The sequence below is a fragment of the Pimephales promelas genome, chromosome 25 (assembly GCF_988280905.1).
Source record: "Pimephales promelas chromosome 25, fPimPro1.hap1.1, whole genome shotgun sequence".
NCBI lineage: Eukaryota > Metazoa > Chordata > Actinopteri > Cypriniformes > Leuciscidae > Pimephales > Pimephales promelas.
The window spans coordinates 25,525,143-25,553,116 of record NC_142793.1 but is presented as its reverse complement, the minus strand read 5'-3'; the positions used below and the strand labels follow the sequence as shown (position 1 = coordinate 25,553,116).

The 27,974-nt window shown below is 40.4% G+C and overlaps 1 protein-coding gene and 1 long non-coding RNA gene across 2 annotated transcripts; one reads left to right on the top strand and one right to left on the bottom strand.

The window, feature by feature from the left end:
* Positions 1–27: 27 nt before the first annotated feature.
* On the bottom strand, positions 28–9,501 carry LOC120472032 (uncharacterized). The gene is made up of 3 exons (XR_005620906.2): positions 9,255–9,501; positions 7,292–7,378; positions 28–118 (listed from the first exon to the last, which is right to left on the bottom strand). It is a non-coding gene; the product is annotated as an uncharacterized LOC120472032 (long non-coding RNA).
* An 8,391-nt stretch (positions 9,502–17,892) lies between these two features.
* On the top strand, positions 17,893–24,123 carry gpr22b (G protein-coupled receptor 22b). The gene is made up of 3 exons (XM_039661792.2): positions 17,893–18,294; positions 19,003–19,671; positions 22,497–24,123. Exon 3 carries the CDS (start codon positions 22,501–22,503, stop codon positions 23,821–23,823), a length of 1,323 nt encoding a protein of 440 aa, XP_039517726.2. The 5' UTR covers positions 17,893–18,294; positions 19,003–19,671; positions 22,497–22,500; the 3' UTR covers positions 23,824–24,123.
* The last annotated feature ends 3,851 nt before the right edge of the window (positions 24,124–27,974 follow it).

Genomic DNA, 27,974 nt, shown 5'->3' with positions numbered 1-27,974 from the left:
GCAGACTGAATGAGACAAGGATTTACTCACAGAAACTTGCCTCCTCTCAGTAGATCACAAAACTTCATTTCACGGTTATTAGGTTCATTACGTGCTCGAGCGCTCGGGGGAGATGAACCTGAGACATTAAAAAAGCTGATTTAGTGAAGGCCAAACAAACACCGACATCACTGAAGACATTTATGAAAAGCACAAATGATAAAAAAAATATATATATACAGTGTATACGATGGAAATGTTATTCAATTATGATGCTCTGAAGGTAAAAGGCATGTACAAAGTGAGGAAAAGAAAAGGACGAAAGACTGAAATGAATGGTGGCAGATTTGAAATGAAGATAGTGTGTGTGTGTGTGTGTGTGGCGTTAGTCAGTGCTAGTGTCAGTATCACACACTCTCGTGGATCAGCTGTGGACAGAATGACGCACACACACACACACACACACACACACACAGGAAAAGGGCTTGCAGAATCTGGTTTTATGCAGTTTCCGTGAATGAGGATGCGCAGGTTTTTATCAGTCTGTCAGGAAACCAAAGGCATGTTTACAAGTTCCTGGACGGTTACTGTGAGTGTTTCTGAGGAAGAACTGGACACTGGATTTGCATCAATTTTTTTTATATATATATGAAAGACTTGTCTGCCTGTTCTGGCTTACATGTAACATTTTTATAGATAAAGCCAGAAAAAGCAGAAAAGACTTTATGGGTGAATCTCACTAAGAAATGTCCTAGTTATATTTTAATTATGCACGGACGGACGGATGGATGGACGGATGGATTCAATGGATGGATGGATGGACGGATTTATCGGTTGATGGATTCAATGGGTGGATGGATGGATGGATGGATGGATGGACGGATTTATCGGTTGATGGATTCAATGGGTGGATGGATGGATGGATGGATGGATAGACGGATTTATCGGTTGATGGATTCAATGGGTGGATGGGTGGATGGATGGATGGATGGATGGATGGATGGACGGATTTATCGGTTGATGGATTCAATGGGTGGATGGATGGATGGATGGATGGACGGATTTATCGGTTGATGGATTCAATGGATGGATGGATGGATGGGTGGACGGATTTATCGGTTGATGGATTCAATGGGTGGATGATGGACGGATTTATCGATTGATGGATTCAATGGATGGATGGATGGATGGATGGATGGATGGATGGACGGATTTATCGGTTGATGGATTCAATGGGTGGATGGGTGGATGGATGGATGGATGGATGGATGGACGGATTTATCGGTTGATGGATTCAATGGGTGGATGGATGGATGGATGGATGGACGGATTTATCGGTTGATGGATTCAATGGGTGGATGGATGGATGGATGGATGGACGGATTTATCGGTTGATGGATTCAATGGGTGGATGGATGGATGGACGGATTTATCGGTTGATGGATTCAATGGGTGGATGATGGACGGATTTATCGGTTGATGGATTCAATGGGTGGATGGATGGATGGATGGATGGACGGATTTATCGGTTGATGGATTCAATGGGTGGATGATGGACGGATTTATCGGTTGATGGATTCAATGGATGGATGGGTGGATGGATGGATGGACGGATTTATCGGTTGATGGATTCAATGGGTGGATGATGGACGGATTTATCGGTTGATGGATTCAATGGGTGGATGGGTGGATGGATGGATTTATCGGTTGATGGATTCAATGGGTGGATGATGGACGGATTTATCGGTTGATGGATTCAATGGGTGGATGGGTGGATGGATGGATTTATCGGTTGATGGATTCAATGGGTGGATGGATGGATGGATGGATGGACGGATTTATCGGTTGATGGATTCAATGGATGAATGGACGGATTTATCGGTTGATGGATTCAATGGGTGGATGGATGGACGGATTTATCGGTTGATGGATTCAATGGATGGATGGATGGACGGATTTATCGGTTGATGGATTCAATGGATGGATGGATGGACGGATTTATCGGTTGATGGATTCAATGGGTGGATGGATGGATGGATGGATGGATGGACGGATTTATCGGTTGATGGATTCAATGGGTGGATGGATGGATGGATGGATGGATAGACGGATTTATCGGTTGATGGATTCAATGGGTGGATGGGTGGATGGATGGATGGATGGATGGATGGATGGACGGATTTATCGGTTGATGGATTCAATGGGTGGATGGATGGATGGATGGATGGACGGATTTATCGGTTGATGGATTCAATGGATGGATGGATGGATGGGTGGACGGATTTATCGGTTGATGGATTCAATGGGTGGATGATGGACGGATTTATCGATTGATGGATTCAATGGATGGATGGATGGATGGATGGATGGATGGATGGACGGATTTATCGGTTGATGGATTCAATGGGTGGATGGGTGGATGGATGGATGGATGGATGGATGGACGGATTTATCGGTTGATGGATTCAATGGGTGGATGGATGGATGGATGGATGGACGGATTTATCGGTTGATGGATTCAATGGGTGGATGGATGGATGGATGGATGGACGGATTTATCGGTTGATGGATTCAATGGGTGGATGGATGGATGGACGGATTTATCGGTTGATGGATTCAATGGGTGGATGATGGACGGATTTATCGGTTGATGGATTCAATGGGTGGATGGATGGATGGATGGATGGACGGATTTATCGGTTGATGGATTCAATGGGTGGATGATGGACGGATTTATCGGTTGATGGATTCAATGGATGGATGGGTGGATGGATGGATGGACGGATTTATCGGTTGATGGATTCAATGGGTGGATGATGGACGGATTTATCGGTTGATGGATTCAATGGGTGGATGGGTGGATGGATGGATTTATCGGTTGATGGATTCAATGGGTGGATGATGGACGGATTTATCGGTTGATGGATTCAATGGGTGGATGGGTGGATGGATGGATTTATCGGTTGATGGATTCAATGGGTGGATGGATGGATGGATGGATGGATGGACGGATTTATCGGTTGATGGATTCAATGGATGAATGGACGGATTTATCGGTTGATGGATTCAATGGGTGGATGGATGGACGGATTTATCGGTTGATGGATTCAATGGGTGGATGGGTGGATGCATGGATGGACGGATTTATCGGTTGATGGATTCAATGGGTGGATGGATGGATGGATGGATGGATGGACGGATTTATCGGTTGATGGATTCAATGGGTGGATGATGGACGGATTTATCGGTTGATGGATTCAATGGGTGGATGGATGGACGGATTTATCGGTTGATGGATTCAATGGGTGGATGGGTGGATGCATGGATGGACGGATTTATCGGTTGATGGATTCAATGGGTGGATGATGGACGGATTTATCGGTTGATGGATTCAATGGGTGGATGGATGGATGGATGGATGGACGGATTTATCGGTTGATGGATTCAATGGATGAATGGACGGATTTATCGGTTGATGGATTCAATGGGTGGATGGATGGACGGATTTATCGGTTGATGGATTCAATGGGTGGATGGGTGGATGCATGGATGGACGGATTTATCGGTTGATGGATTCAATGGGTGGATGGATGGATGGATGGATGGATGGACGGATTTATCGGTTGATGGATTCAATGGGTGGATGATGGACGGATTTATCGGTTGATGGATTCAATGGGTGGATGGATGGACGGATTTATCGGTTGATGGATTCAATGGGTGGATGGGTGGATGCATGGATGGACGGATTTATCGGTTGATGGATTCAATGGGTGGATGGATGGATGGATGGATGGATGGACGGATTTATCGGTTGATGGATTCAATGGGTGGATGATGGACGGATTTATCGGTTGATGGATTCAATGGGTGGATGGATGGATGGATGGACGGATTTATCGGTTGATGGATTCAATGGGTGGATGGATGGATGGATGGATGGATGGATGGATGGATGGACGGATTTATCGGTTGATGGATTCAATGGGTGGATGGATGGATGGATGGACGGATTTATCGGTTGATGGATTCAATGGGTGGATGGATGGATGGATGGATGGATGGATGGACGGATTTATCGGTTGATGGATTCAATGGGTGGATGGATGGATGGATGGATGGATAGACGGATTTATCGGTTGATGGATTCAATGGGTGGATGGGTGGATGGATGGATGGATGGATGGACGGATTTATCGGTTGATGGATTCAATGGATGGATGGATGGATGGATGGATGGACGGATTTATCGGTTGATGGATTCAATGGGTGGATGATGGACGGATTTATCGATTGATGGATTCAATGGATGGATGGATGGATGGACGGATTTATCGGTTGATGGATTCAATGGGTGGATGGGTGGATGGATGGATGGATGGATGGATGGACGGATTTATCGGTTGATGGATTCAATGGGTGGATGGATGGATGGATGGATGGACGGATTTATCGGTTGATGGATTCAATGGGTGGATGGATGGATGGATGGATGGACGGATTTATCGGTTGATGGATTCAATGGGTGGATGGATGGATGGACGGATTTATCGGTTGATGGATTCAATGGGTGGATGATGGACGGATTTATCGGTTGATGGATTCAATGGGTGGATGGATGGATGGATGGATGGACGGATTTATCGGTTGATGGATTCAATGGGTGGATGATGGACGGATTTATCGGTTGATGGATTCAATGGATGGATGGGTGGATGGATGGATGGACGGATTTATCGGTTGATGGATTCAATGGGTGGATGATGGACGGATTTATCGGTTGATGGATTCAATGGGTGGATGGGTGGATGGATGGATTTATCGGTTGATGGATTCAATGGGTGGATGATGGACGGATTTATCGGTTGATGGATTCAATGGGTGGATGGGTGGATGGATGGATTTATCGGTTGATGGATTCAATGGGTGGATGATGGACGGATTTATCGGTTGATGGATTCAATGGGTGGATGGATGGATGGATGGATGGACGGATTTATCGGTTGATGGATTCAATGGATGAATGGACGGATTTATCGGTTGATGGATTCAATGGGTGGATGGATGGACGGATTTATCGGTTGATGGATTCAATGGGTGGATGGGTGGATGCATGGATGGACGGATTTATCGGTTGATGGATTCAATGGGTGGATGGATGGATGGATGGATGGATGGACGGATTTATCGGTTGATGGATTCAATGGGTGGATGATGGACGGATTTATCGGTTGATGGATTCAATGGGTGGATGGATGGACGGATTTATCGGTTGATGGATTCAATGGGTGGATGGGTGGATGCATGGATGGACGGATTTATCGGTTGATGGATTCAATGGGTGGATGGATGGATGGATGGATGGATGGATGGACGGATTTATCGGTTGATGGATTCAATGGGTGGATGATGGACGGATTTATCGGTTGATGGATTCAATGGGTGGATGGGTGGATGGATGGATGGACGGATTTATCGATTGATGGATTCAATGGATGGATGGATGGATGGACAGACGGACGGACAGATTTATCGATTGATGGATTCAATGGATGGATGGGTGGACGGATGGATGGATGGACGGATGGATGGATGGATGGACGGACAGATTTATCGATTGATGGATTCAATGGGTGGATGGATGGATGGATGGATTTATCGTTTGATGGATTCAATGGATGGATGGATGGACGGACAGATTTATCGATTGATGGATTCAATGGATGGATGGATTTATCGATTGATGGATTTAAGGTTGGATGGATGGACCGATGGATGGACGAACAGACAAACGGACGGATGGTTGGACGGACGGATGGATTTATGGATAAAATAAATTAAATAATTAAAATAAATAATTATTATAAAGACTCAGGATGGATGGATAAAATAAATACTCATACTGCTTTACATTGGATTGCGTTGATAAATCAATTCAAGAAACATATCAAAGTTTGGACATAATTCTTTAACATCAAGTAGTTCACGACTACATCAAATACAACAATGTATATTTTGCAATTCTACTTTACAGTATAAATAAGCAGATAGTTACTGCGTGTCAATAATTGTCAATGTCAAAAATTAAAAAGGTGAATTAAAAATAAACTTCCATTCCTCAATGCAAAATGCTGAATGATGTTGCTTCGATTGACCCGTGCCAATAGTGTGAGAGAGAGAGGATTACCCAGCAGGAAAACAGAAAACACACTCTTCCCTTCTCAGTGTGTGGATGATCAGTGTGTGGATGATCAGTGTGTGGATGATCAGCGTGTGGATGATCAGTGTGTGGATGATCAGTGTGTGGATGATCAGTGTGTGGATGATCAGTGTGTGGATGATCAGCGTGTGGATGATCAGTGTGTGGATGATCAGTGTGTGGATGATCAGTGTGTGGATGATCAGTGTGTGGATGATCAGCGTGTGGATGATCAGCGTGTGGATGATCAGTGTGTGGATGATCAGTGTGTGGATGATCAGTGTGTGGATGATCAGTGTGTGGATGATCAGTGTGTGGATGATCAGTGTGTGGATGATCAGTGAGTGGATGATCAGTGTGTGGATGATCAGTGTGTGTGTGTGCTCAGTGTGTGGATGATCAGTGTGTGGATCATGGATGCTCTGGTTTAACTGCGCAAGCTTCCAGCCAAGGTTTGGACAGACAGGTTTCTCTCTGCACTGAATACTAAGAGCCTGATGCCACTGCGTCTGATCAGATATTCAGGCCGTGTGTGTTTGTGCCGGGACACACTGAAGCGTCTGCACACCTTTGATGTCCGGGAGGAATCGCAAACCTGCTTTATCTTTTTCATCCCGACCCGCTTTTTTAAAACAAGCATGCGTCAAGGTGAACATAAGTATTTCTACCCGATCTCGGGATAAAGTAGCTAAATACTGAAAACTCAACACAATCAATCATGCTACTACTGTTTAAAGACCATTTGAACAATACACAATTCAATAATAGTATGCCACAATGATCATTAAAGTTACAGGAGAGGTTTCAAATCATCAAATTGGATCTAAAGATTTTTGTGCAAAAAATAAAAAATCCTCACTGGAATTACTGCATATAATAATAATAATAATTAAAATTAAATAGATCAAAAATATATAAATATTATTATTGTATCTTTCTATGTTTACTTTAAAAATAAACAAAATTAAGTGTGTATAAATTGATATTTTACTGTAATGAAAAATTTTTCAAATAATATCTAAATAGAGTTATGCTCCTCTCTCTTGCTCTTTTTCTTTTCACATCCATCATTCATTTGCTCTGGTCTCTCCTTCCTGCTTCCTAATCACTTACTTTAATTTCCTGGTTTGGGAAAAGGCCGCTGACCTCCGTTGACCTCTCGTCCGTGACGGCTGGCGGATCAAGTGCAGGATACTTTGTCTGAGAAAGAGAAAGCAGGCATTATCTTCCCAGTGCTTCCCAAAGCTAATCCCACCTCTGCTCCTCTATGCATTTAAAGAGCCTGTAATGTTCCCGACTGGGACGATGAGTGTATGTTAATGCAGTTTATGAATATTAAAGGAGTGTGACATTGATGGGCATCCACACAGGTTTGGAAGAAGCCAGACTACAAAGATTCATGGACTACGCCAAATAGAAATTTGATTGGATGGATTTGGCAAAACATCTATAATACACTGAAATATTTACGATTCATATGCTGCTTGCAAAATGTTTCTACCTTTGAATGGCCATAATTTCACTTTTTATTTTACAGTGTACTTATCTAGCCATGAACTACATCTAACGACACATTTTAAAGTCCCCCTGGCCTGTAGTCAATAATTGTATCCCTTAAAACTCATCTTTAATCACCAAAACGTTTTTTTTATTTGAAAACGGATTTTTTCATGTCTTAAAATAGCTTGAATGTAACTCGACACACGTGCCTAATTTAGTATGTGCGGTTCTGTGAATATGCAAATGAGCCCCGCCTCCACTCACTCACTCAGCTCAGAGATCCACTACTGGTTGATCTGATTGGTCATTTGTGTTGTCAGAAACACCTGCGATTTCCATGTTTTTGAGACTGTCTTTGGTTCATTGCAGTTTTAAGGAGAAAAAATACTCAACAATGCTGTCGACTTATGAACTTACACATGGTGTGTGTTAAAGCACATTAAAGGAGTAGTTCACTTTTAAAAAAACTTTTGCTGATAATTTACTCGCCCCCGTGTCATCCAAGATGTCCATGTTTTTCTTTCTTCAGTCGAAAAGAAATGAAGGTTTTTGATGAAAACATTCCAGCATTTTTCTCAATATAATGGACTTCAATGGGGTCCAAACGCTTCAAGGTCCAAATGAGAGTTTCAGTGCAGCTTCAAAGGGCTTTAACCGACTCCAGACGATGAATAAGGGTCTTATCTAGCGAAACGATCGCTCATTTAAAAAAATAAATAACAAAGTTTAAGTTTTATAAGCTCAAATGCTCGCCTTGCTGTGTTCTGCACGTTCGTGACTCTCCTGTTCGAACTCGTTTATCAAAATGAACAAATCTTTTTTCCCCCGAGTCATTTGGTTCATTCCACGAACGAAATTAACGAGTTTACTCGGGAAAAGATTCGTTCACGAATGCGCATCACACCCTAACCCTAACAGAGCAAGGTTTGAGCTTATAAAACTTAAAATTTGTTATTTATTTTTTAAATGAGCGATCGTTTCGCTAGGTAAGACCCTTATTCATCGTCTGGTGTCGTTTAAAGCCCTTTGAAGCTGCACTGAAACTCTCATTTGGACCCCATTGAAGTCCATTATATTGAGAAAAATGCTGGAATGTTTTCATCAAAAACCTTAATTTCTTTCCGACTGAAGAAAGAAAGACATGGACATCTTGGATGACATGGGGGCGAGTAAATTATCAGCAAAAGTTTTTTTTAAAAGTGAACTACTCCTTTAAAAACACCCCATAGACATATAAACAACATTAAAAGCTTGATTTTCGCCACAGATAACACACATTTTGGTATGTACACTGGACTAGATTACTAATCTAAGTCTTGAGCACCAAATAAAAGAGTAAAACGGCTTTCAATTATTATTATATTTCCCAAAAATAAACCACATATTCAAAACACTAGAGCGGGCCAAGAAGAACATCTCAGACCGCAGCGGCATCGCTAACCGTCATCACTCTTCACCGGCCCGGGGAAGAGATCAGTCAGTCTGTCAGTAGGATACTAAATGCTAATGTCACTTCAAGAGGAGAATTATAGCCCTGACAACTACTGATGCATTTCAGCGTGAGAAATTGGCAGACCTTCTTCTCTGCATCCGATGTTCACACGTCCGATGTTTACATGGAAGTTCCTCTGGTTCTCCGAGAGAAGAGCTCTCTCGATGAGAAAAAACAAACAGCACGTCGCATCTTCAGAACCTCCCGGCGGGAGGCGGCGGGTTTGGGCCGCACGTGGGCCCGTGATTGATGAGTCCACGTCCCAAACGTTCAAGTGACCGTCACGTGATAACCATCGGATGATCCCGCAGCGCACAGTGTGTTGTTTAGGGTCCCTGGGAGAAAAAATAAATATGCGACATATTTTATATGGCCAGGACAAACAACTGTGATTCTCGTAGGCCTACAAACATTCACTCGGCGTTCAATGACCTGAAGATGTGCTTACAGATCTGTTAGATCAAACAATAAACCTTGGTGGTGTCAATCAAAGTGGTTAAATTTAGCAAAACTTAAGCGTTTTTGGCTCCATTTTGAAACCTACTGAGATACGGAAGCATCCCTTACGAAAAAGAAGTTTATTCAAGTGTGCCATTAGTTTACTTCTTTTAAACTAAAAATAAGAAAGTATAGCCTACTTTCAATTTATTTTTCCTGTACTTCTCAGTAGTATACTATATGCACTTCTCAGAAATATACTTCAAATTACAATGGGCTATATGCACGCATAAGTTCCGCATTTGACGTAAGGATGCTCGTCCATTTCCGGTAGTGTAGATTAAAGCGGAGGAAAACCGGAGAAAACGGGGTTATGGCAGAGTCTTCAATATTTACTGTCCTCCCGTCTTTGAAACGAAACGTACGTTTAGATGTAATTTTATATATAGTTATGTTTATTTAATATAATTTTAAAAAGAAGCATAAACACAACGAGGGGTGTCTGTTTTATCTGTTTTTGTGACTAACGTTTCATTAGTATAACCATGGAGTATAAAATTCAATATAAATTCTCGGTATTGCATTGGACTCTATGATCGGCGGAAGTTATCGAGCATCCTTAATCCTTCACCGGAAATAACGCCGTGCATAGAGCCCATTAAGTGTACTTGACTTATAATGAGAGAAAAGCAAGTATATTTGTCCTGGTCTTGTACTCAATCTTTTGATCCAGAAATACTTAAAAGTATAATTAAGTATTCAAAGTATACTTGTATAAGTATTACAGTAAAAAAGTAAACTACTAGTATACCCATAAATTCACTTGCAGTACACATGAGATACATAATTATGAACCACTTACACTTATAGCACACTTAAACATATACTTTTATGTACTAAAAGTGGTCCGATTTAGTCCCAAGCGGTATTAAAATAGTACACTTACAAGTATACTACCAGTAGTGACATTAGTATACTTACTACATAATGTATACTTGAAAATATACTTGAACATTACTTAAGTATACTACATAAAATGAACTTGAAATAAACGTCTTTTTCGTAAGGGATTATAAACATATATGCAATTCGAAAAAGATTATAATTATGTGGATTGTGCGGAAAAGGCAATACCAATGACAACGCTAAAATCTCCCGTTCTCTTCCCAGGAGTGCAATTTGTAAGACGAAAAGTGTGGATCTACATGATTCAACCATTTACATCGGTTCAACGTGAATCAATTAAGTAACACAAGCATAATTTGTTCAGTTATGTCAATACTACAATTCAGAAACTTCAACATCATCGAATGAAGTCGTTCTGAATGGATTTTAGATTGTTCCCTGATAGGTTTAACTTCATTCAAATATATATATATATATATATATACACACACACACATATATATTGCGTCTGTTTTGTTACTGTGAATTTGGACATACTACTTTTTTCACACACTGTTTTTCAACTGCTATATTACGGAAATGTATTGCATTCACTTGAGGAAACAAAATCTACTCTGTTTTTCTGAATTAACAAGTTAATTATCTCAGAATTACGAGATAACTTTTCATGGAAAACAGTTTTCACTCTGTTTTTATGAATTTTTGAGATAATCAAGTCATTAATTCAGAAAAAAACAGAGCAAAAACTTTTTTCCTATGAAAAGTTTTCTCGTAATTCTGAGATAATTTCTCATCTGGTTCAAAACCACAAAAAAAATACTTTAATTTTTACCCTCCCCATCAAGTCTCATGCAATGCATGCTGGGAACTGGAGTTTCATGTAGGTCAACATCAAAAAAATCATTGGACAACTTGAGTGGTTCACATAATTTAATCTATATTGCATTTTTTTTTTTAGAGAATTACCTAAATTGAAAGCAAAGACATCAAGTTTAAGAGAAAAACTAAATTTTGTTGTGTAGACCACAAATAATTGAGTTAATTATTGGTTGTATTTGGGTTTCGCATGTCAGTGTACAGGGTGTGTTCGACAGCAGCACGGATCATAGGTTTCGTAACGGGCCTTGTAACACTAAAGCGAGCGTGGCGAACCCCAGTTTTTCAAATGCATGACATAGCAGTTTCTCTTGTGAATCTCTGACCGATGTCCTCTGGAGCATGTCTGCTGCGTTCTGAAACAGCGGACCTGTCCTTTCTCACGCTAACAAGCTAATGTAAACATGCAACTCAAACAGGAAGTCAAGGGGTTTGCAGTGACTCTCTGTCTCTTTTGGTGTATGCTGGAATACTATAATTGTACTCTACTATTTGAATGCATTTAAATATCAATGCATTTGTCAAAATTACAACATTATTTTGCTGGGAGAAAAATGATTGTTATTATCAGCATTCTCCCCTGCATTAAACTACTACACATACCTGTAAAAATGCATTCTTAATAATAACTCATTTTACTATTAATCAATCAGTCAATATTGATACTGCCTCTTTCACAAATACTAAAACAAATCACTTACCTTTTCTAATGGGAAGTTCACTGTTGCATGTCAGCGCCGCTATCCAACATTGGCAGTGATGTGCTGAATCTGGCCTTGCACTATTGTTAGCAGACACTATCAGCAGCTTTTATGGCTCCAAAATTTCTCCAGGGATGCACCGTAGTGTTGAATTGCATAAATCGAATGAATGTTTAAAATAGCTTAATAATGCTATTTCACTGAACAGTTTAAGCACAAAATAAGCCAGATATTTTATATTTATGCATAGAAACTGGCCCACAAAAGATGAAAATATACTGTAAACATAACTGACCTCACCTGCATAACTGGTGACCCCAAGGTTGAAGACCAGATTTAGCTGGTTTGCAACAAGATGGTTTGGTTTGAAGGATTTCAAGAGGTTTGGGACATTTACCAGTTGTATAATAGTTGAGCATGCAGGCGGTGAGACCAGATAAAACCAACAAAAGGCCTCAGAAGAAGCAGATTTACTTCATCTACTAAACTGAAATTGCATCCACCTCAATTTGTTTAAAATGCAATCATTTGCAACATAATAACCATATGATTTCAGGTAGGATTTGTTCTCCGGTTTTACTAAATCATTGCTGCATTCAAGCCCTCCCTCACATTTATGAATTCGCAATGATTGGCCAATTTCATATTTCTTTCTGACAAAATTAGTTACAAATTCATGGAGCTTTTTTAGCACTGATCCAAAAAACAAAGAGGAAATGATGCATAGATGTGGAAGCTGCATGTTAGCTATCTGTGAAGGAAACTAGTCGTACAAATCCATCAATTACTTGACAATAACAACAATTACCTTCCACTATAGTTCTTAATTGACAAGCGATGGTCTTCAGTCATTATGTGACCTCACCAGCTTTAATTCATATAACCAGTTGATGACACAAAACACATCAGAGCACATGTTAATAACAACAGATGATGCAATGAGACAACAGGGGGAACGATAGAGACCACAATTACATACAGACAAAACAGTCTTGCCTCGCTGGCCATATTATCACATTTACAAGCTTCAACAATAAAGATGAATCACTTCAGGCTACATGGTATCGCTCACAAATCAGATTGAGAGTGTCATAAACGCAAACAAAGATGAGTGATTTGTTTGCTTAAACATCTTATGAAGTATAAATACATTAGCGGAGGCCCACGAACAATTATCATTTATTGATTGCACAGAGATTGCGCTAAAGTAAGAGGATGGAAACAACACGTGCGTACAAATAAATGAATGATTTGTATAACAATGAATGCAAAACTACACCAAAGTGTCAATTAATGAAAAAAAAAAGAATAACAACATGGACTGAAGGGTTTTAAAAACTGGACAAACAATTAATGTAATCTCAGAATTAATGCAACCTTGGCTAAGCTATTAACGGGTTGAAAGACCGTAAGAAAACGCACCAATAAACACAGACGTGTCGCCGCTAATCGGGAATATTTTTAACTTTCTTATAACTGTTTTTGTGAGATATAGCGAGCACTAAATGATAACTTTTAGATCAGCAGTTGTTAAAAAAATTACACTGAATCTATTGAAGGGAGCAGAATCATATGAAATTATCAGATGACTAAAAACTAACTTTGAATAGGGTGACAGCTTTAAATTAAACCCATAAATACAACAGCAGCCAGCGTCAAAATAAACGACATAGCAATAAACTCAAAACGAATACGTTAATCTGCACTGGTTGATGTACTTGTAGGGCATCTGAAGTCGTTAAAAGGATTATTACCTCAGGACACTTAAATGTAGGCTACTTCCTTTTGGGAGCCTATATCTTTCACATAAAAATGTAAAACATTTTCTTCTCCAGTTCTCTCTGGTTTTCGCTGCTCCAGCCAAGAGAGTGTTCAGATTTACTGTGCGTATTAAGAGGCGAGTGATTAAAACACTACCGCCACTTCAGTAACACAAAGGCGGGCGGCTCTATTAGCGGTGTGTTAATCTACCGGGACTCTGCCGCACACACACTCCGACTGCAAAGAGCACGAGTGGCACTGCTGGAGCGAGATAAAAGAGCTCTGAGGAGATCTCTGCCTTTCTCAAGCTGATTTCTAGGCCTGCGAAAATGACCCTCTCGCACGAAATATCAAACGTCCTATTGGGGTTTTGATGTTCTCCTCACATAGACGGATCGAAACAGCGCTTGAGTGCTGGTAGGCTATTCCCAGTCGACTCGATGTCTGGCAAGTGGCTTAAAGTGAAAAAAGTGAACTTTTAGTATGAATATGGAAGCTGTATTGCCATCTAAAAGTTAGTGTGATCCAAAACAATGACAAAAATCACATTTAGAAGATAAGCATTCAAAACTAGAAGTCTCTCACTTCCGCCAATATGGGTCAATGATTTTGATGACATCACTGCACTTCAGCTTCTCATCAGATTTTCTGTCCAATCTAATGCTCTCTAGAATATGAAGCCCCGCCCCCTAAATTATCAATAGACACTGATGTTGCGGTTGAAATCGGTCACTTGTTAGCACCATAGACTAAAAAAAAACATGGACGACACCCCTTCCCAGATAGCAAACTGACATTGAATCAACGTGGAAATATGACATCGAAACAACGTTGATCTGACATTGTTTTGCTCATCGAATTAACGTTGAACCAACGTCAGACATTCTTTCAAAACTAATGGAAAATCAACTTGAAATCAACGCGTTGTTTCAACGTTATGAAAGCAAACCAATTTTCGATTTTCATTTAGCTTTGAAGAATGCCGCGTCTGACGTTGGTTCAACGTTAATTCGATGAGGCAAAATCAACGTTGTTTCAATGTCATGAGAGACGTCGTTTCCACGTTGATTCAATGTCAGTTTGTTGTCTGGGTGAATGGCACATAGTGCACTACATAGGGAATAAGGAACGATATGATTTAAAATATGCATTCCATTGAGGCGAATAAAGTGTCACGCGAGCCGGTCCAGAAACACAATGGCACGATAGCGACGGCGCAGACCAGAAAACCCATTTGGACCCATTTGAGTTCTGCACAGTATGCCGTATTTTAAAGTGATTGGAAGGAGATTAGGAGATGAAATGTTAGAGATTAGGTAGTCTCACTGAAGGTGACGGGACTCTCTCGCAGCTTTTCTTGGTCTGGTATGTAACGCGACCAATCACAGTTCGTTTTGTAATGTCGATGTCTCTACAATAACAGACCAGTGTGCATCTAATAAATTATTTATTCAAGAATGTGCACGTTTACTGCAACAATGGAGCACCGAACTTCACATAATTTTAAAAATCCATCGCTCGTCAAGTTGTAAACTCAACAGCGTTCTTCACAAAGGGGTTTTGGCGTCACAGCATTTGTTTCCAGACGGACTGTTAAAGAAAGCGACACACGCGTCTCCCGGCGGACATCCTGTAGAATTCAACCAATCAGATCGCGACTTTGAAACTCCAGAAGTGTTTCCAGAAAAGTTTGCCACACGCATCAGATGTTCAGCCAAGGGTCCGTGTGACTAGGGATTAGGAGGAAACTGCAGCTTTACCGAGCTCAAACGCTATTGGTTATTTTAAAAAAAGGGGTGGAGTTATTCGATATGTCCCGCCCTGTCTTCCTGTTTCATTGGTAATTACATCAACGTTGAATATTGCTCCGTGTTCAATGGTAAATCTCACTGCTCTGGCTTTTTGGATATGTACCATGTTATTTTTGAAGCAGTGTTGGAAGGCTGCTGGGAAAGCATGCTGAAATATTAATGGCAGCTGAAATATCGAGCCTGGTTTTAGTGAAAAGTTTTGCCGCCGTGTCTATAGACGGCTGTTTACTACTTAATAAAACAACATGTGTGTCTCAGAAGAGCTGCACGCCAACAAGTGCTTCAAATATGAACACGCACATATTCTCGTTACGACTGTCACTGTCGACGCCCACCCTTACCTGCCAAATGAGCCAAACAAAATGAATAGAGAAAGACTGCTCCTTCTGCCAGCTGACAGGCCGGTTTAATTGAAACTATCAATCACAATTCCTCTACTTATCACACACACACGCTAAGTGTTCCCATCATCTAAATATAACACACATGCTCGGATTCAAATCATTGAGCTGCCTACTGCCTAAAGTTGGTTTTAATTGAATAATTTTTGGATAGGCAGCTATTCTTACGTCATATAAATAGTGCTCAACTTTGTAAAATTAATGTTAGACTCGACTTTCCCATTAAAGGGATAGTTCACTTTGAAATTAATTTTTGATATGTTTTATCTTACCTCAAGGGCATCCAAGATGTAGGTGTCTTTGTTTCCACAGTATTTTCAATTTTGAAATTTTTCAGTCAAACCGTTGTTGTCTATCAGTCATACACTGGAGGCTAAGGGGGTCCACCAAAGAGCAGCACAGAGAAGTCCAAATTAAACATGATTTAATGACTCGTACATGTAAGTACACAATGATGGCCTAAGACACGAAATGAGCGTTTTGTGTGAGAAAACGAACAGTATTTATATCGTTTTACCTCGTGTAATCATAGCCATGACAAAATGATCTGACGGCACGGGCGCTTCGGGTCTGGAAGTGATCGCTTGCGCGCCGACGTCACTTTTTGTTTATACAGAGATTTCGGAAGTTTTACCTTTCACTAAACATATTTAGATATACGGGAAACCGCAATGGAAGACGATTTCGGTATATCTAAATATGTTTAGTAAAAGGTAAAACTTACGAAATCTCCGCGTAAATATTGAGTGACGTCACACGCGAGCGATCACTTCCGGCGTAAACTAACATTGAACTGATTCAGTTCGGTTCAGTTGGACATTGCACAACTGTTTCAGATCACTGATTACACGAGGTAAAAACGATATAAATACTGTTGGTTTTCTCAAAACGCTCGTTTTGTGTCTTAGGCCATCAATGTGTACTTACATTTACGAGTCATTAAATCATGTTTAATTTGGACTTCTCTGTGCTGCTCTTTGGTGGACCCCCTTAGCCTCCAGTGTATGACTGATAGACAACAACGGTTTGACCGAAAAATGTCAAAATTGAAAATACTGTGAAAACAAAGACTCCTACATCTTGGATGCCCTTGAGGTAAGATAAAACATATCAAAAATTAATTTCAAAGTGAACTATCCCTTTAACATTAACCACATATAAAATACAATATGTTATACGAAAATATGTTGCGAAAGATCATTTTTAATTAATCTGATTTTTAAATTGTTCATATTGGTCATCGGTCGATATTAGATATGTAATATTACATCTACTTGCTAAATGTTCATCTTCAAAAAAATACTAATATTTTTCTAACATTGACACAATGTAATCTTTAGCTAATCTTAAAATGAATCGGAATACATATTTAATATCATTATATAACTATTTTTTTAAATCTATCTTTTTATTTTCATTCTGTACATTGTAATGTTGTGATGCTTAAATTCACCTGTCGTAACATACCGAAATAATTATCGGCTTATTATATCGGTGCATGTATAGTTTTTATAGATACTGGACACATTTTGCTGTTTCAGCCAAAATGAAGAATCATATAAGTAATAGTCTTAAAAAACTCCCTTTGCACCATAACATAGACAGCTCACTAGGTTTATAACACAGCCACATTCTTTTAGTGTCCTTTTCCCAGTAGAAAGACACATATCCATTTTCATCACAGAGGCACGGCATCAAATATGAATGAAAACATGCAACTCTGACACAGTGTTTAAATAGCAACCAAAGCATCTCCGCAGGGACTGACAGATGCAGCCGAGACTGCGCTTCCATCGCAGGATGGAGAGAACGACAAGAAAACAAAAGAGTGCATCCCCACTCTCTGGGGAGGAAAGGGTTAACCCCATTACGGCAGACCAATCAGAGCAGAGAGCAACACTGCAAAACCGCCGCAGTGAGTGAGAGAGGGAGACGAAGATAGAGAAGGAGCGAACGAGAGAGAGAGGGGGGACAAGCAAGGTTTCGGAGGAGCATCGGCAACACTTCAATGCATCACAGTTCGAAGAGAGAGTGTAGACAAGAAGCAAGACAGTGAAAGACACAGATCAAACTCACTCCACTGCCACTGAAGACAGTTCGCACGGACGGGATTTGATTCGGGTTTACGACTCGCTGACATGCAAAAGTCTGTGCACTTGTGGATCTCAGCAGGTGATGCTTCAGTGATGCTCTACGTTGCATGGCAGATGAGAACTCTGGGAGCGCAAAGGTAAGCTGGTGATATTGAATAACTTTGGTGAAAACAAAATGCATGCTTGGTTCAATCAAAAGAGCAAATGTCGAAACTTGGAATAGAGTCGCCCTAGAGACGATACAATTCAAATAAATCAGCAAAATGAAGGATAGAAGGGGCGTTTTGTAAGATCCTTTATGATTGAAGGATTTGTCATTGAAAACCCCATCTGAATATTTGTGATTAACTTTAGTTAGTCTATTGATCCACGTCTCCGCTGACAAATTTCACCCCCGATACCCAATCGATTCTGTTTACGGGTTTCCCCTCAGCTGGAGTGTAACATCTGGGAAAAATTTAGTGTAAAACCTCATTCACGGCTGGAACACGACCACCTCGTTACACGTGATCCAGGCATATTCTCGCATGGCCGTTGACTGAAAAATGATGTGAGAAAGTACAGACGTAAAACAACACAGGTGATTGCGTTACCGTCCCTAAACGGTATTGCTCGGGAAACGAGTGTTTGTAGATGCACGGGCCCATCCATCAAGCCAGATGTTACTTGTACCTTCACATGGACGTTAAGCAAGACCAGAGCTTGTGCGTTTCCGCAGACCGCTTGGACAAGATGAATGGATAACACATGAATGTCCTTACTTGATGACGGATTGGATGCAGGCTTAATGAATAATTGATCGTTCACTTATCAACACTTTTTCTCTGCTTCTTTTTTCTTGTTAGGATTGTGGAATCAAACTGAAGTGCCATCTCTCAGGAAGAGTGGATTTCCCAGGGGATTTCACCACGGATGTTTAAAGTTTTTATCATGGGCTTCATTGATAACGCAACCTGAAGGTGACCTTCTGTGAGGGGACTGGAAATTACGTCGCCAATTCCCCAACCTAAACAATTCAGCGACCTTGGATTCTTCACCAGATGGCACATGCAAATCAGCAAATCAATATGGATTTATCACCTTCTAGGGCTCATGAAACTGCAATAAGTGGAATATGTCAGCAGTGAAGGACCGTGCTGATGGTATCGAGCGATAACCCTGACGTGGATATAATAATTAATCGAAAACAATTGCTTTCGGTGGTTTGAAAAATTAAAATGGACGGTTTGTCTGTAAATCACTTGTCATGTGCTCTGACTCAATCGGTGCGTTGAAGAAAACGGGAATGCCAAGTCTTTGTTAGGTTTGGACATGGCAGGAGACCAAACATATCAATTGGTTTAGTACAAAAACATCATCCCTGATCATTAAGAGAGATTTGCTTGGATTAAGAAGTGCAGAAGACTTCCTTGAAAGGCCATGCCTGGGGCTGATGTACAACTTGCACCCCTTCCAGACTCTCCCGTCTCGACTGCTGACTCCCGAGGCTGAGAAAAAAACCTGGAAGGGGAAGGGTGAGTCAACTAATGTGCTGAATAAACTATTGTACGGTTGTCATTAGTCGTCAATGTATTTCGACGTCCAGAAAACAAGCTTGATGATCTGTTGAGATGTAGCTCATGAAGTCATTTGAGTTTCCATATGGTTTCACTCAGCCTACATGAAAACAACAACAAAAAAGAGTTATTAGTACCAAGTTGGCACCTTGATGCATCCATCTACATGGAGTAAATTACAAAAGCCAGGTTAATACTTATCTCGACAATCCTCTCACGGTGATGAATGAAACGCAGCACTAAAGACGGTCACATTTGCAAATGGAGCAATCCATCACAACAAATGCAACAAATGAAAATGCATTGTGGACAAAAAAATAATGCCTAAAGTGAGTCTATTCATAGCAGCACCGAGTGCATAACCAATGCATTATTAGTCAACGTGCACAGGATCCTCAGATGTAAGGCCATTAGCAGGCCCATAGGGAATCTGAACAAGTACGACATACAGAACTTAGTATGTTCGGTGGTGATTCGAATCCAGCAGAAATCTACCACAGATTCCTTAATCTAATGGTTTTTTTTTTTGGGTCTCAAGTGAGATGCCCAATAAGTCTTATTGTGGCCATTACAGACAACTTAGTTTGTTCTTTTCTTAGATTAGTAGTGGATTCCACTACACAGTACCAGCTCGGCTCGACTTTGTTTGCTGTTCCTGCTTTGGGGTACTTTTTTTAGTAGCACCTCCGGCGAGGTTATGAGCGAGCTAAAGCGATACTAAAATGTGACGTGAAAACAATGCCGACTGTTGATTGGTCAGAGAGAATCGTCACCATTCACTGCGTCATTATTGCACACGCCAAATGGAGTGTCAAGAATATCCCCGCTATTTTTAAAGGGGTCATGAACTGGCTTTTAAAATTTTATTATATTGTTGTCTGAGGTCAACTTATGACGTTCGCTTGGTTTTTGCATTCAAAAACTTCAAAATGAATAAGTAATAGGCAAGGCAAGTTTATTTATATAGCACATTTCATACACAGTGGCAATTCAAAGTGCTTTACATGGAAGAAATTAAAGAAGTCAGAATAATTAAAACAGTTTAGAATAGGCTAATAGGCTATTTTGTACCCAAGTTGTGAGCCTTCCTGAAATACGGTCGGTTTTTATGGGCGTGTCGCACTGAACTGAAGACTTGGAAAAAAACGCCCACTGCTGTGAGTGGACAACAGTTTTGCATATTATAATGAGTTTAACTCACCCGTCGTTGTACGTGGGAGGAAACGTCCAATGTTGTCAAATGGCAACCGGATTCGCCCATACATGTTCAACCAAGAGTCCGCTTGTAGCACAATTCCTGTCAGATCCAATATAGACGGCACAGCACCGTTCTTTATTCTTAATCGGTCTGCAAATCCAGTCTTGTTTACAAAACAATCCTCAGTGAAATGAAGCGAACAGATGGACGATGTTTTACCCTCATCAGCTGGAACGTCATTAAAAATAAAGTTTATCCATGCAGTCCTATTGGAGTCCAGAGGAAGCTTATGCAGCGACTGTCTTCTTCCACAATATTCTGTACTGCTCGGTAGAACGAACCGGTTTGTCATCACGAGGTAGGCATGTATGTTAGGCTACTTAGCTATGCGTGTAATGCGCGAATCTGTGGGCGGGGCTAAACCGGCCGTGTTGAAGCAGGTGTTGATCTTCTTCTGCGGGGGTGGTGTTTTAACCCCTTCGACGTCAGTTTCCCACTTTTCAAAACAGAGTCGTTTTCAGAGGCTGGTGTCAATAAAAGCTTTTATTGGACTAACAAGGACGTTTTCAGTTCTGAAACTTACAGGATATTCTTATAATATGATGACCTCTTAGATGTCAAAAGCTCAAGGAAAATTTAAATTCTCAGTTCATCACCCCTTTAAATAGTTTGGCCGGAGATAGTTTCTAAACTTATTACTATTATTATGGCAACTCGCAACATGACATCATGGCTTTTGCGTAAACATACATGCCACTTTCGAGTCAAGTGGCATGTTATCTCTACGCATTTTGAGCTATCCGCGTGTATGTCTACGCCATTAACGTCCGAGTGATTCCGCGTGTCTGTACACGCCGTCAAATGTCCACGCGAAACAAAGCAAAATGTAGATCTACATCTGGGGAGACCCCTTTTTCTTTCCTAGGATGGTGAGGGAACAGTCATAAATGCCATTAACCCCAGTGACGGTTAGGTTTAGGGACAGGGTTGAGGTAAGTCATATATTTATTTATATATACAGTAATAACGTTAAGTCAACTGCGTTCATAAACACGCTGAAAAGCGATTATGCGTCTTGATAGCACGCCAAAAATGGAAATACGAATTGGCGTGTCATACACACGCTACTTCATGAGATCAGTCTGGGTGGCCGAAGAGAGGATCCAGCGAGAGATTGATGGGGCAGCGAGGAACGAAAGGCGTTGCTATGACGACCGGGTACTATTTGTGGCGGTAGTCTGCAATGGAAAACGGTGCGAAAAGCGAGCCGAGTCGAGTTGGTACTGGAAATGGAAAAGCGCCATAACAAAGAGGGTTGTACAAAAGTCAGAATTGAAATGAGTGAACGAGTGTGAATTTGAAATAAATTGGTTACAGTCGACAGGAAGTCGAATTGGAATGAAAGGAAGAAGTATTTACTGAATTGTATCCATTTTTATCTATCTAATCATTCATCCATCCATCCGTCATTCAAGCTATCGATTCATCTTCAAGACATTAAATTCCGAATGAAACAATGCTGTTCAAACGCGCCTGGTCTTTCTACGTTTCTCTGACTGTGCATCCCGCTGTTTTTACCTTTCAGGATAATGCACGTCCCTCCCTCAACGGAGGAAGAAAGCACCATGAGTAACGTTACCGTCCTTGACATCACCGAGGCCGTGAGTCCCGCCATGGCGGCGGCGGCCGGCCCGATCCCGTACCCGCTCAGCTTCCAGGTGTCCCTGACTGGATTCCTCATGCTGGAGATTGTCCTGGGCTTGAGCAGCAACCTGACCGTGTTGGCGCTCTACTGCATGAAGTCCAACCTGGTCAATTCCGTTAGCAACATCGTCACCATGAACCTGCACGTGCTGGACGTGTTGGTGTGCGTTTGCTGCATCCCGCTAACCATCGTCGTGCTAATGCTGTCATTGCAAAGCGACACGGTGCTCGTGTGCTGCTTCCACGAGGCCTGCGTGTCTTTCGCTAGCGTGGCTACGGCAGCTAACGTGCTAGCCATCACTTTGGACCGCTACGACATCTCCGTTAAACCCGCCAATCGCGTGCTGACCATGGGACGAGCGGTGGCTCTGTTGGGTTGCATTTGGGTGCTGTCCTTTGCTAGCTTCTTGGTGCCATTTATCGAAGTGGGATTCTTGGGACCGGAGCCCACCAAAGCAAATCAGACCGCCGTCGTGCACGTAAACGAGTATTACACCGAACTCGGTCTGTACTACCACCTAGTGGCCCAAATCCCCATTTTCTGTTTGACTGCCGTCATAATGCTAATGACATACGCCAAGATCCTGCAGGCTCTCAACATCCGCATTGGCACGCGCTTCCATGCCACGCAGAAGAAGAAGAAGAAGATGAGGAGGAAAAAGAACTTCTCTCTTATGTCGACATCTGAACAACAGCTTCCCGAGATCACAGACGCCTCGCAAAGCAGCGCCGGAAACCGCGGAAACGCTCCACTCGGCATGCGCACGTCAGTCTCTGTGATCATCGCCCTGCGGCGGGCAGTCAAACGCCACCGGGAACGCCGTGAGCGCCAAAAGCGCGTTTTCCGCATGTCGTTGCTAATCATCTCCACGTTCCTCCTCTGTTGGACGCCCATTACCGTTTTAAACACTGTGATTCTCAGCGCAGGCCCCAGCGACCTCACCGTCAAGCTCAGAATGGGTTTTCTGGTCATGGCCTACGGCACCACGGTCTTCCACCCACTCTTGTATGCCTTCACAAGGCAGAAGTTTCAGAAAGTCCTGAAGAGTAAAATGAAGAAACGGGTGGTGTCCATCATCGAGGCGGATCCGCTGCCGAACAATGCAGTGATTCGAAACTCCTGGATCGACCCTAAACGGAATAAGAAAGTGACGTTTGACGATCACGAAGCCAGGCAGAAATGCCTATCATCGGAAGATGCCGATTAAAGCCACTTTGCAACCTCGTTTTCATAAAAGCACTGTTATCCATAAAGGGAACCACGTGATGTGAATATTAGTCGTACATGAGCAGGTATCTACGGAGGCGTATTGCATTCACTTGAAGAAAAAAAAATGTACTCTGTTTTTTTTAATTAATGAGGTAATTTTTCATGAGAAAAAAAGTTTTTGCTCTGTTTTTCTGAATTAATGAGTTAATTTTTCATGAGAAAAAAAGTTTTTGCTCTGTTTTTCTGAATTAATGAGTTAATTTTTCATGAGAAAAAAAGTTTTGCTCTGTTTTTATGAATTAATGAGTTAATTTTTCATGAGAAAAAAAGTTTTTGCTCTGTTTTTCTGAATTAATGAGTTAATTTTTCATGAGAAAAAAAAATTTGCTCTGTTTTTCTGAATTAATGAGTTAAATTTTCATGAGAAAAAAAAATTTGCTCTGTTTTTCTAAATTAATGAGTTAATTTTTCTTGAGAAAAAAAATTTGTTAATGAGTTTTTCTGAGTTAACAAAAAAAAAATTCCTTGAAAAATTAACTCGTTAATTCAGAAAAACAGAGCAAAAACTTTTTTCTCATGAAAAATTAACTCATTAATTCAGAAAAACAGAGCAACATTTTTTTTCTCATGAAAAATTAACTCGTTAATTCAGAAAAACCAAGCAAAAAAAAAAACATTTTTCCATGAAACATTAACTCGCTAATTCAGAAAAACAGAGCAAAAACGTTTTTCTCATAAAAAAATAACTCATTAATTCAGAAAAACAGAGCAAAAAATTTTTTCTCATGAAAAATTAACTCATTAATTCAGAAAAACAGAGTACATTTTTTCTTCTTCAAGTGAATGCAATACGCCTCCGTAGGTATCAAATAATCGTATTATTTATATAACTAACTTGGAATATAATATCATAGGTTTCATAGAATGATACTACAGCAGTTACAAGATGCATGTCCTTTATAAATCACTGTATGTAATGTAAATACATGGGATTTGTACATACTCTTGATCAGTTATGTACCTCTATTATGACTTGTAGCCTGTGTATACATGTATTTGTAATAAACTAGGAGGGGGGAAAGATGAAATCCATCAGCTCTTTGACACGAACGCAGATGCTGTGAACATTAACCCGCCACGATGGCTGCTTTTCCTTCCAAGCTACAGCCATCTGAAGTTATCTTGTGCAGGAATATGAGAATATTATGATTTCTGTGGAACAAAAAAGGAGAATTATTGACACACAGCAATTCATATGTAAAGCTCCAAACATTAACAAACACCAAAAGTACTTACAAAAGTCGCCTTTTGCGCTGTCCGCCAAGTCTTTAGGTGTGTCATGTGATAGCTTTGAGTGACAGCCCGCAAATTAAAAGCTGGTAACAAACAAGTTGTAAAAGCCTCATGATATGCAAAGAAAAGAAGGGAAGACATGCTGTCAAATCTGAGGAAACGTCTGGTTTATTTCGGCACTGCTGTCGTCAAGGACAAAACGTCCCTCATTTTGCATTCACAAAAAAAGTTAAGCGCTCCCATTCACTAAATCTGCATATTAATGAAAATGTTCCCAGCTCTTAGAGGTCTATTGTGCGTTCAGTGAGAATTATTCTGTGTCGTCAAGAACGAAATGGACATATGCCGCTTTATCGATTCACATGAAACTCAAGAACCAGTTCAGTTTTGTTTATAATTATACACATTTGCTTCACTTAATAGCTTTTCTATTTATTTCACTTTTAGTATTATTAATTATATTACTTCAACTTAAACGTATTTAATTGCCAAGTAAACATTTTCATTTGATCTAATATTTTTAATTTTATTTCAGTTAATGAAAACGATTTAGTTTTGGTTAACAATAACACTGGGATGAAGCTATAGAACGAAATATAAGTGTCAAAACGACGGCGTAACATTGAACTGATTCAGTTCGGTTCAGTTGGACATTGCACAACTGATTCAGATCACTATGATTACACGAGGTAAAAACGATATAAATACTGTTCGTTTTCTCACACAAAACGCTCGTTTCGTGTCTTAGGCCATCAATGTGTACTTACATTTACGAGTCATTAAATCATGTTTAATTTGGACTTCTCTGTGCATGCTCTTTGGTGGACCCCCTTAGCCTCCAGTGTATGACTGATAGACAACAACAATTTGACTGAAAAATGTCAAAATTGAAAATACTGTGGAAAACAAAGACTCCTACATCTTGGATGCCCTTGAGGTAAGATAAAACATATCAAAAATTAATTTCAAAGTGAAATATCCCTTTAAATGATTCAATCAAAAGGATTTACAATCGCCCGAATCTTGTGAAGCTATTCTTGATTCATACAACTTTTGACTCAAAATGAACATAGTACTTGACCCATGTGACATCACTGTCTGCTTATTCATAAAACAACGTGTCATTACAGATTTGGAACCGAACTATGTTTTACAATAAATGAAAACGAAAACATTAAGTAATTTGTTCAGTACAATTTACCATTCAAGGAATCTCTGACTGGATCAGACTGGATGACAGGTAAATTGCACACTATTTAAAAGGGGCAAATTTGAGACAAAGATATGGTGTCGCTACACCGTTAATTATACATTTTAGAACCACAAAAGGGATACTCCACTTTTTTTGGAAATAGGCTCATTTTACAACTCCCACAGAGTTAAACAGTTGGGTTTTACCGTTTTATAATCTATTCTGTCTGTGACGGCACTCCAAACAACTAAACCAGCCGTTCAATATGACCTTTCGTCACACTTCACTCTCATAACATTCGCACCTCTCAGATCATCCTATAAAACTGTAATTGAGAATCATCAAGCCCTGTGTAAACAGTCAATGTACCACAAGGGTTTTGTAAATGTCACCCGTTAGATCTTTCATCATATTGGTTTGCTCATGTCGAGCTAGATTTAAGGATAAAGGGAACCAGGAGTGCGTCGTGGTTTCAGGTTTGCAAACAGCCGTCTATTGCATTCTGGGTAACAAGCCCATTCTGTACACTTTACAAGCACCTGATTAGGGTTGGGTATCGTTTGAATTTGAACGATTCTGATTCCGATTCCGAGTTTCGATTCCGGTTCCTAACGATTCTCGATTCCGATTCTATTAAGAGGCAGGGTCAAAAAAGTTTAGCTAACCTTGCTAATCAACGGCCTTTCTGAAGGAAATACTCCTTCTGTAAAAATACTCCTTTTGTTGATTTCGTTATTTTTAGAAAAGTGAAGCCACACTTTGGATCGCCGACGTAAGTTACTCATGTTCGACTCGCGTGGTTATGCCAACACTTCCGGTAGACGCTTCTTCGTTGCTGTTGTTCAGCGGTTTCTTCTTCCGCTCGGCGGACTCCGAATATCGAAACTAGGAATCGAAATTTTAACTTTTGAACGATTTCGGGAAAAACTAAAAGTTAGTCTCGGTTCCAATCGATACTCGATTCTCGATACCCAACCCTACACCTGATGCATATAAAACGGGTTATAATGAAGAAATGAGTACGAATTTAAACTCTTTTCTTGGTCACAGTACATCCTAGCATTCTTTAAAATCATCTTGAACTGATAAGCACAATCAACTTTACAGTCCTATACATTTATGATTGCTTAAACACTTATTGTTCAGAAGCAACTGTGGGATGAAATTAAAACAGCGACTATGAATACTTTTGCTTTTATTTGTTTTTCATTTTTGAATCTTTCGTATCTATCTATGGTTAAAGGGATAGTTTACATAAACATCAAAATGCTGCCATCAATTACTCACCCTCAGATCAAAATCTGACTAGATTTTTTTCTAATGATTCATTTGTGAATTTTGAGCTCAACTGACTGATTAAACAATCAGCTTGTTAAAAGGAAAGATTTTGTAGCAAATTAGTTTCATTTGACTTGAAATAGTTTTAAATGCATGCAAAAAGAGTAACATATAGGCAATGTTCAACACAATAAAAGAAGTCATTCATATGGGTTTGGAACATGAGGTTGAGAGTAAATGATGACAGTCTTTAACTAACGTCGTAATAAAACGCAAGGCTATTGATTTTGATTTCAATAATGAGGTCCCTTTTATGCAAGAATATTTAGCATTTAACATGCTTTCATAATGCATGCAATAGAAGGTTAAGGCATGGATGTGATTGC